Below are 11,097 nucleotides of genomic sequence, written 5' to 3'. Positions count from 1 at the left end.
GTAAAAGTACTAATACCACACTGTAAATAAAAGTAGGCCAAACAACACGGTATAAATACTCCCTTACAAGTAAAAGTGTCAAAGTATAATCAGGACGATGTATTTAAAGAACAGAAGTGAAAGTACTCCATGCACAAAAATGCTGCTTTGACCATTACATATCACATTTATGAAGCCATTAATGGCATTTATTAGCAGTATATAGGCCTAAACTTTACTGTTAACAGTTACAAAGGTGCAAAAATGGCTTATTGTATATTAGCACAGTTATGTTTTACCATTATGCATCCTACAGCCTCCAACTGTGGATGTCCACAGCCGAGTCAGCTGCTGACAAATACTGTATACTGATAAACATGTGCTTGTAAGTACAAACAATAGCCTATCTCATGAAATAAAAACACTATAATCAGCATAAAACAGTAACTGCAGCCATGGTGACTCACAGGTTTCTATAAAACACTGGTGGTGTGGAAGGTCAGTAACAGCCTTCATATTAATCATGAAGTGTTTACCATTTTCAGAATATTTGTGCTGGAGCCGCACCACAGCTAGGACGACCCTGATGTCTTCCTTTTAATTATTCTTTCATTAAAGTTTAGATTAATGCTGAAAGCCAGTCAGGGGACAGTTTGTTTTCTATCACATTAGTCTCAGATGTACAGCACTAACTACTCCTGTGTTGTACTTGCCTGTTATTTCTACCTGGTTACAGTTTGTGCACGTGTTTGCACTGGCCTAAGCTGATATCACATTTGGTCTGTTATTATTCTTCCTGTGCAGCTTCCAGAGGTGGTGCTGATCAAAGATGAAGACTCAGACAGTAACGACACCTTCAACGAGGGTGAGTGTAAAAATGGCTCCATTGTCAATCTCTGGCACAGGGCCCTGAGCGGGGTCCCTGGTTATATACACATGTGGACTGATTTCTCAGGTTGTGACCGATGTTGGAAACGCATAAGTATATAACCATTTACAGCGAGAGCCCCGTATTGGCTCAGTGGGCAGCAGGGATGTCCATCATTAGGATTTTATTCTGTCACGCTTTTGGAAGCTGAAAGAAGCATTTAGCCGTCTACAGGCTCAGTGGGCTGACAAAACATGTTACAAAAAGTGAGTAAAGTCTTGAATCCTCAGCAGCTTTTAAAGTCTGAAGCACTTTGTTTTATTTTTCTCTTTCTTTTAAACCTCATGTTGACAACATTATCAAAAAACATTCGGACCTTCTTTCAGAAACCAACACTAAGCGGGTCTGAACAGCTGGAGGAGCCAATTCTCCAGTCAGGTGTCATTTCAACCACTGCAGAAGAAGAGGATGCGACAAAATGCCTTACTCAGAAGAGCTCCAGTGAATCAGTTGTGATTTTATTATCAGTTCTGAACAAGCATAGAATTTATTCAGATTCAGCAACAGTGATGTTTAGAAACAAATGTCAGAGTAAATATGGTCTGACCTGCAGTGGGGGTCAGAATGCAAAGCACTGGACATGCATCTCTGGCTTGGTGATGATTTGTTTTGTCTTGTCATTCAGATAACAGCCCTGGTGACGGAGGGCCGGCTGCAGCCAGAGGGGCCATCACGTCGACTCCCATCAGCCGAAGGACAAAGAGACACCGGCCAGTGAATGAAGAGGCTGAGAAGTCTTCATCCTGCGAACAGCACACACTGAAAACATCCAAACTGGCTGCAGGTACACAGAAGAACATGTCTGTCTACAGCCTTGACTCTCCTCACAGCGAGCAGGGCTGCCCCGGACAGCTCGCCGGTGACGAGGTGGAAGCCGGCGAGTCGGCGTGTTCCTACTCGTTACAGATGGCCCCGGACATCCACCTGGTCCAGGAGTGCTCGCTGGTTCCTCCCAGCACCAACAGACAGACTTATTTCCGTAACAGTGCCCTGATCGAGTCTCGGTCTCCTTCGAACAGAACAGAAATGGACCTCAGTCTCACATGGACCAAACAGCCAAAAGGTCAGATGTCTTTTGCTCAGTTTCACCAAAATGAAAACCTGGACGCCGCCGCCTTTGGGCTCAAGCTGGTCAGCGTCTCAGGCTCAACCTCCACAGACTGCCAGCTGTCTGAGAGCAGCAACTCGGCGTTTGAGTACGAGGATGCCGACATGATGAACTTTGCCCTCTACAGGGACCAGTCGGGTCGGCCTCAGCTTGGCCACGAGCAGCCGGATGCCGGCATCCGAGGGAAACGCTTCATATGCTCCATTTGCAGCAAGTCATACGCCACGTCTCAGAACCTGGACGTTCACATGCGGATCCACACAGGCGAGCGGCCATTCAGCTGCAGCCAGTGCGGCAAGAAGTTCACTCAGTCGGCACACCTGAAGTCGCACCTGAGTGTGCACTCGGGAGAGCGGCCTTACGCCTGCACGCTCTGCTCCCGGAGCTTCATCGTCAAATACAGCCTCAAGTTGCACATGAAGAAGTGTCACCCAAATGTCTGAGTGAAGGGCCACGTGGCACCAGTGTTGTGTTCTGTACATTTTAAAAAGAACAAAGGGTGCTTAAAGTTCACAAGTTAAGAGTTTGGCAAAGGCAAAGAAGGCGGGTTTAGACTCCAAGGGTTTAAAATAAGTGTTTTCCCCACGTTTTAGACCTAAATTAAGACTATTAATCACTAAGATTTTTTTTATTAACTGACAACTATCTAGACAACCAGTTCATCATTCAAGGCATTTTTCAAACATTCTGAAATGTGTTAAATAGTTATGTTTCTTTCTCTAAAGTGAATCTTCTGACTTTTTGCTTTATTGACTAAACAACTAATAAATAAAACAGCTGGCAGATTATTGTATTAGGAGATGCCTGATTGTGGAATGAAACCTGTTTTTAATGAGCTTGGTGTGTACACATGAGAAACCAGTTCACGGTTGTGTAAAATGTTAAGATACAGCAGAAATGACATGCAGTTTATCATTCTTAATAAAGGCTCTGGATTTCTAATGTATTAGTTACTGACTTTGTCAGCATAGGTGTGAGTTTGTTGAAGGTCCACTCAGGACAAACTAAAAGGTATTTAAATGCACAGCTGAAGAGAACATGACCAATATTGTGGTTACTTGATGAAGTTGCTGCAGCAGTAATTATTTTTTATTGCTTCTCAAGCAGTAACGTCATAAGACTTAACCAAACAAAGAAACTAAACCATAAGATGCAAAACAAAGTCGCACAGATGTAAAATGAGCACAAAAACAAGACATCCACAAAAAGTACATGACCACAAATGCAAAATAAAATACAAAAAGGGGACCACCTGCTGATTTTCCAAAAGGCTTTTTTCCCCTAGAAAAAAAAAGTATAATATTCCTAATATATTAATAATGTGGCCTATTAACATTTATTTGTGTTTTTATTCCTGGAATAAATCGGGAGAACTTTGCACATGCGCACTGTGGGGGTGTGTGTAGTCCTTTCCCCCGTCGCATCACTTCCTGGTTTGTGTCCGGACTGTTTACACCAGGTGTGGGCCTATATTCCGGTGAACCGGAGCGCGCGGTTGGGCTTTTGTTACCGGCCACGGTGATTTTGGACTGTCCGGTTGAAACAAAGACGCGCACGGTGCAGTAGAAAATGTCCCCGGCCGCGGGCTTCCACGCGCAGCTGGCCTCCATCATGGAGGTGCTGGCCAACACGGCGGTGGCGGAGATCTGTGAGCTCGTGGACAGCGGCTACTCCGGGGGGCCGCCGGGGGCCGGGAGCCGCAAAGAGAACGAGGTGCTGCGGAGGAAACTGCGGCTCATGGAGCTGCGAACTGCCCGCGCTAACGCGTTGCGAGTCGCGGCCACTGCAAGCAGCACCGCGTCGCCGCACGCGAGCGGCCGAGCTCATCACCAGGGCAACGAGCCGAGGAGGATCCGAAGACCCCAAGGTGACGTTAAAATTTAAATCAGACTTCGGTCATAAACGGGTTACAGCGTCAATTAACTGGCTCGTTAGTGGTTAAGAACCCGTTTAAACCATTTAGTTTAACTGGTGGTAATGGGACAGAACACTGGTGGCTTTTAAACACCTCCACACTGACGTCATTTTATAGATACACGGACAATTTAAGTGGTTGTTTTTAGTTAGTGTGGGCCCCAAGAAGACCAGCAGCCACTCTGTGGGAGCCATCTTATTTGTAGGGGTTAGTCTTTCAGACTCAGCTGTTGATTTGTGACGTGAGCTATTACAGTTATCTTTCTGTATGTGGTCCTACAAACTGTAATGTCACCCGGAAACAGATCATCCAGGTGAGGTGGTGCTGTCCAGTGTGTGTCCCCAAGCGCCGCCCTCCGACTCTGGACAGGAGCCCACACAGGTGACGGTAGGTGGAGGAGAACAGGTGTGTTACCGTGTTTCCTCTCTACCTGCTCCGGTCCTGACACTGTGCCCCACTCTGTTCTGATCACAGGCTGCTGCGGGTGAGTCGGCCAACCTGGTGACCGAGGTGATCAAAGTGGAGGATGATGACGAGTCACCTGACCAGGACAGTGAGTACAGTTTTAGTAAATACACAGGATGCATACTTCTTAACAGGACTAGCTTAAAGGTGTGGACCACGTGTGGCTGATCAGCCTGTAGTCCACACGTTTCAGACAGGACTGGACTGTCTCAACATGTCTAATACCGAATGGGTCCGAGGAGAGACGGGTTCCTGCAAAGCACAGGGGAAAACCGTTTCAGAGGCAGGCGGACAGAGAAAAGCAAGACACTTGGGAAGGGGGAGGGGGGGAGGGTACATCTTCAGAGCCCTACAATAAGCAACATCATTTTCCATACCTAACCTACCCTGAACCCCACCCTCACCCAGGTAGAGAACAGATATGAGCCCCTGCTCATATCTAATTTGAGAATCGTATGTTTTCAGCTCAGTTCCCTTATGATCTCGTGTGTACCACCTCAACTGCAGTCTGAATTACTGGTAAAATGTCTACACTGCTCTTCTTTCTTTCCAGATGGTTTTTGTTGCGTTGTTGATGAAGAGATGACAGAGACAGAAGCTCCGGCCCCACTGACCAATCAGCAGGCACCAGACGAAGGTGGCGGTTCGTCTCGGTCCTGGATGAGCAGTGAAGTCAGCTCCACCTCCATGTCTGTCCAGAAATCCCTGGCCACCAGCCAGAGGCCAGAAACCAGCAGTTACGACTGCCTGGTGTACGAGGTGCAGCTGCAGCATGGCTCCCACTCTACCCAGAATCCTCCGAGTGAGGATCCCAGCTGCTCGTACGTGTTGAGCAACAGTGCAAGTGTTTCAGCGGATTCAGGCAGCAGCAGCTTCCGTTTCGCTGTGGGTGACGTGCGTCTGTCTGTGGCAGAGTGCCAGCAGAGGGCGCCGGTACCTGCAGGACAGCCTCAGCTTCCTGGCAGGAAGGAGGCCACAGACAGACCGGGCACCGTCTCCAGAAGGGGCGGGTGGAGACATCAGGATGGGGTCAGCAGAGAGGACAGTGGGGGGAAGTCGTTTGTCTGTAACTGCTGCGGTAAAACTCTGGCCTGCCTGAAGAATCTGAAGACGCATATGAGGGTCCACACAGGAGAGAAGCCGTTCATCTGCGCACTATGTGGCAAACGCTTCTCCGACTCCAGCAACCTGAAACGCCACCAGAGTGTCCACACTGGAGAGAAACGTTATGGCTGCGTCCACTGCGGCAAACGCTTCGCCCAGTCAGGGTCCCTGAAGGTCCACATGACTGTCCACACAGACTGCAAGCAGTTCAGGTGCTCGTACTGCGGCAAGACGTTCATCTCAGGCAGCCACCTGCGAAGACACATCACCGTACACGGTGGAGAGAAACGATTCGTTGCCACCGAGTCACAGCAGTGACAGAGGTCAGGGGTCACATGCTGCACAGTGAGCAGAGCCAGGAGGAGCGGACTACAGAACACAGCACCACAGCCGTGCGGGTCCTCCTGCCTGTCAAACCTGTTCTGCTATTTGGGTCAGAGGTTAAATCATGAAGTCTAATAGAAAAACCAACAGTGTTCACAGCTGTTCAAACTATAACATGGGATAAATGAAGGCGATAGAGTCACTGGGGTTTTAATCCTGATGCTGCCCTCGGCTCTGACGGTGTCTGGGCAGCACACTGACAACACACCAACTGCACACCGTCCTTTATGTGCACCGAGTTCTTGTGAAGCTGTTTGTGTTCAGAAACATCTGGGGCCCGTTTCAAGGAGGATGTTTTGTTGAAACTCTGAGTTTGTTAACCCCGAAATGAGGGCAACTCGGAGTTTTCGGTTCCAGAAACGGAGGTAACTTAAACCCGTGAAAGCAGGGTAAGTTAAACCCGTTTCAAAAGGAGAGGTAATCTAAACTCAGAGTCAGTTACTATGGCAACTTACTCTGTGAACCTAACCTGGTTGGGAGCAGGTTTTGTTCGGGAAACCCAGAGTTTCCTCCGGTCTCCGCCCCTTTTTAAAGTGAAAGGTGTTTAAATAGGCCTACCTCATTTAATCTTTCAGTACATTCATAGAGCAGAGACCAAAATGGCGTGTCCATTTATAGAGGATCCTGTAGATGAGGACGCTGTATTAATTCGCAGGGAATTGCATTTACCTCGGGAGAGGATTTTGAGGCCACGAGTTGATTTTTTGTCATATCCCCATGTATTTTTATTTGAGCGGTACCGTTTTTCTAGAGCGTCCATAACATATATCAATAATCTTATCCACCTATACATCAGACACATCACCCATCGTGGCCGTGCTCTTACATCCGAGCAGATGCTTTGTGTTGCGTTACGATTTGTTGCAAACGGTAGTTTTCTTTATAACATCGGGGATGCAGAGCACATTAGTAAGGCCACTGTATGTAGAATAGTTCGGAAAGTGTGCCTCACCCTCAAGCGCTTTCTGTTATTTTTTGTTGTGTTTCCTGGGCACAAACCCCTCAGAGCCATTAAAGAGGAGTTTCACAGGATTGCAGGTTAGTGGTATTGAATTCGTTTCAGTAAGGCTAATCTGACAAATGATGATCAGTTAATAACATCTTGCTGTGACCTCTGGAAATAAACTAATAATTAGAATCCCCTTCAGGATTTCCTAATGCGGTTGGATGCATTGATGGCACACATATTCCCATCAATGCACCTACATGAAAATTAAAATTCAATTCTTATATTATTACATCAGTGTTGGGTAAATCTTAAAGTATTTTGATTAATGTAATAATTACTCTCCATAAAACGTATTGGATTATTTATTAATCATTACTTTACAAATCCCATATCAACCACAAGTTAAGTCAACTCAGAGTTCAGGTTTGAACTCTGAGTTTGTTAAACCTCCTTCTTGAAACGGGCCCCTGGACTCTTTGGGTCAATAAACAGTGTTTGTTGTAGTTTTTGTTTGTGCTCAAACTCGGGTGTCATTGATCACTGTCAAGTTCTGTTTTTTTAATGACATTTGATATTAAAATAAATGTAGAGTATTTAGCAGCATTCATGGATGTTTCCATAACAGCTGTCAGTTTAAATGTTTCTCATATCTTTAGTTAAATCTAAGGTTTAGTTACTCTTGATAACAATCCACAGGGCACAGTTCACACCAGCTCACAAAGTAAGGCCCCCCCACCCCCCATTAAATTTTCCTGTAAAGCTTTAAAATCTATAATATCCACAGAAATTAAGTAATGCTATATTTTCTGGGTCCCATATTTTCCAGCTACTTTCCTGAGAAGATCCTTTTTTACTTATCATTCATTCTTATATAAATTAGCTAGTATTTACTTGTAAATTACAAAGATACTTCAACGGAGGACCTTTGAAATTTGGTGCTAATTATTGGAGTAAAGGAGAACTAGAAAATCTGAGGTAGCAAAGTGAAAATAATTCAGAAACATTTGTCAACATGCAAATAAAACTCCAACACCTCATGGGCCATTATTGGAAATGTGCCAGTAGTTTACAGCCACAGCTCATCTTATTTGTAGGAAATGAGGAACGTTTCCAGGAAATTAGCTGGAAAATACAAGACCCATGAAGATTTACTGTTTAACGTGGCTGTTTGCAGCAGAGAGACGACGGCTGCTCTCCAGATAAAATTACAAATTACCAAACCTACAGAGCAACAGGTTTGTGTGATAGGTACAGTGACCTATTCCTTATATTCTTGAACATCCTGATAAACCATCATGTTTACCTTTACATTTGCCATCACTTGCATCAGCGGGAGCAGAATTCATTTTCCCCAAACTGCTCATCAGCTTCAGGTTCTTCCTCAGTCTGCTGCATCTGAAAACTGATTTTCATTTGTTCTGGAGAAACATGCACCGAGCAGAAATACAGTTTGACTTTATAACAGGCTTTAATGGAATAATTCACAATATCCAAAACTCTGTAAAAAATAAATCTTAAATCACAGCGCCATCAGAAGGCCAAAAAGGGAATCCCCTTTTCATCCAAATCAAACTACTGTTTAAGTTTTGATTTACTCAGCGATCAACACTCCATTAAAGTGTCACTTTAAAATATATCAAATAAATTCAATATATCAGATTACTTGAACATAAACTGCTAATTTAACCCAACTTTCTTTTTTGTCTCAGTTTCAAATTTAAATTGGTTTGCCTCACGTTTAAGGTTTAATTTTACAGTTTTCAGAACAGCTGAAATGAACAGTACAGTGGAATAAACTATAAGTGCCAACACAAGCAGATTCCCACCAGTGGAAACAAGTGCAGTTAAACAAACCATTATGTACAGCATCATTAACACGATGAGTCGCTGCATCACACACAGAACAAGAGCTCATCGAAAAGCTCGGTTCACCCAAGAAAATACTATGTTAGAGGTTTTCTTATTTTTGCAGCAAATGTAATATTTTACAACATGTAATAATAAAAACCAAACCACAATCTACATTTAACTTTGATCGTTTAAAGTTGCATTGGCCGACTTTTGGCCAACAGGGGGCAGCAGAGAGTTAACCTAACCTAATGCCACATGCAGCTGTTCCAGAGCTACATGATCATTCATGTGGTGTTCGCATATTTGTGCCCACCTGATGAATCAAAGTCCAACATGTGCTCTTCTTTCACTGTTTTTTTTTGGCCTCCACTCATGAGAAGAATGTGAGGCACACCTTTGACCATAAAAACCAAAGCTAAGAGCTGAAAGAGGATAAAGAGCTTTGCAGAGCTGGATGTTGATTCTCAGTAGGTTCAACACCTTTCACATTACACTCATATGTTGATATACAATAAAAATGTAAAGACAGCGTAATGCAAAGTCACACAGAGCAGTATCAAAGTATTAGTAAAACAATTACTTTTGTTCACTGAAAATATTGGTAACATCTTCTGAATTGGTAAGATTTCTACACATTTGGCACTTTTAAGTGAATAAAAAGACTATTTAAAAATGTTACGCACACCCATGTATATATAAAACCTTTAAAGACCCAGCAACACTAGCTTAAAATGGTCACGCTTTGCAGCGAAAGCAGCTCATTTCAATAGAATTGCTGCTGTCACACTGAGCAAATTAAGTAAATTGTTTAAATTCCACTTTGATCCACCTAAAGTGTGAAAACAGACCAACTTGGGTCTACATGTCCCAGTAACATACAAAATATGAACCAGCCTGGTGCTAGCACGTTAGCAGTTAGCTTGCCAGCTACAGAAGTGAGTCACTGTGTCAAGCTAACTGCTCAGTCTGATTTGATACATTTATTTCATCTTTTGCTGGTGTGACTGGAGCTTAACCCTTCATGGTACTGATCTATATTCACCTCATGTAAGAGGGAAATTAGCCATGGAAAAGATCTTACAACTCTGCAAGTGTCCAAACCAACAGCAAAGCGAAGGTTTGGTGAAGGCAGTGTCGATCATGTGAGGGTTAAAACTACTGTGCACTGACAATATCACAGTATATCGCTTAAATCTGGGGTTAATCACCTCGTATGTCAAACTTTGGCTGTGTAACCTCCATGTTTATATGGTTTTTCAGGCACTTCTACATTATTTAGTACCAAATGGCCATTTCCACTACAATATGCTGACATGAACAGTATTTAAGTCAGAAACTGGTAGAGTAATTCCCATAAGACAATTGTGGCATGATTTTTAGTCTAATCCACTCAGCCAATCAGGAACATGAAGAATTAAAGCTTTATCTGCTCCTCAGACCAAAGTTTGTTACATTTACAAAAAACACAACATTTACATTTCATACAGAGCTGATCTGTACCACCGGTGAAAACGAAGCACAGCTCATCTGTTGTTCAGCTTTGCTAAAAGTCTTGGCGTAGTTCAAGGCCCAAAATGATTGAATTTTAAAAGCTGTATAGTCGTAACCTTAGAAAGCGGTACAGTACTAGTTTTCCTCGACATGTTACATCCCAGCTTCCTGCCACACTTCTTTTTCTGAAGAAAATGTCCAGTTCTCTTTCACTTGTACAGGAGCAGAGCAGTGACTGATCACTACAGACCTTTACTGTCATGGGAGCTTCAGCATCACTGTGACGCATCACTGGCTTCAGCTTCTCATAAACTTGTCTATTATGACATACAGAATGAAGTGCACAGGTTCTTTTTCCATTCACCAGCTATAAAGACTCTCCTTGACTGTTACAGTGCTCCCACACCTCAGACCAGTCCTCCCAGTACGCTGCCCACTCAGCACCAATCCAAACGTCTCTCATGGTCTTGAATCATTGCACAAAACGAGGTCGGGAGGTGTGAGCATAAATTAAATGAAACTAGATTTGGTCCATTACTCAAATGTGGTTCTTACTAAACTGAAGAACTGCAAATACAGCTTTTAAAATATGCTTTCATACATTTTGCAGCCTCAGATTTTCCCCACAGGAAAACCACCATGTGTGAAAACCCAGTTAATGTACTAGATTTGGAACTGCCTCATCTCTGACTAGAGAACCCCACCCACCTGCTGCAGATTGAAGTGAATGCCATCGCCTGTTTCCATGTCCCACTGAAGCAGACCTGTGACTGTTTCAGCAGCATGTGAGCCTCTGATCCAGCACAGCCCTGTACTGTGGTGCGTTTCTGCACTGCTGGTGCTTTTCAGGCACTTCTACATTATTTAGTACCAAATGGCCATTTCCACTACAATTTGCTGACATGAACAGTATTCAAGTCAAA

General features: G+C 44.0%; 3 protein-coding genes across 4 annotated transcripts in view; 2 read left to right on the top strand and 1 right to left on the bottom strand.

The window, feature by feature from the left end:
* LOC109970255 (uncharacterized) overlaps positions 1-3,083 on the top strand; it is an 8,770-nt gene extending 5,687 nt beyond the window's left edge. Inside the window, exons 6-7 of the mRNA XM_020617684.1 lie at positions 746-844; positions 1,533-3,083. Of these exons, the coding sequence (XP_020473340.1) occupies positions 746-844; positions 1,533-2,458 (1,025 nt within the window). The 3' untranslated portion in view covers positions 2,459-3,083. The remainder of the gene's footprint in view (positions 1-745; positions 845-1,532) is intronic.
* The window catches only part of dnaaf11 (dynein axonemal assembly factor 11), a 40,733-nt gene extending 29,715 nt beyond the window's left edge, over positions 1-11,018 (bottom strand). For both annotated transcript variants that reach the window (XM_020617711.1, XM_020617708.1), the window contains exon 1: positions 8,136-11,018. The gene's annotated coding sequence lies outside the window, so the exon portion shown is untranslated. The remainder of the gene's footprint in view (positions 1-8,135) is intronic.
* LOC109970254 (zinc finger and SCAN domain-containing protein 2-like) lies at positions 3,585-6,195 on the top strand. The gene is made up of 4 exons (XM_020617682.1): positions 3,585-3,882; positions 4,235-4,317; positions 4,405-4,483; positions 4,949-6,195. Exons 1-4 carry the CDS (start codon positions 3,585-3,587, stop codon positions 5,815-5,817), a joined length of 1,329 nt encoding a protein of 442 aa, XP_020473338.1. The 3' UTR covers positions 5,818-6,195.
* Positions 11,019-11,097: the final 79 nt, after the last annotated feature.

The sequence above is a fragment of the Monopterus albus genome, unplaced genomic scaffold (assembly GCF_001952655.1).
Source record: "Monopterus albus unplaced genomic scaffold, M_albus_1.0 scaffold193.1, whole genome shotgun sequence".
In the NCBI taxonomy this organism is placed as follows: Eukaryota; Metazoa; Chordata; class Actinopteri; order Synbranchiformes; family Synbranchidae; genus Monopterus; species Monopterus albus.
Note: the sequence above shows the minus strand (reverse complement) of the source record. Positions and strands in the feature narration are given on the sequence as shown.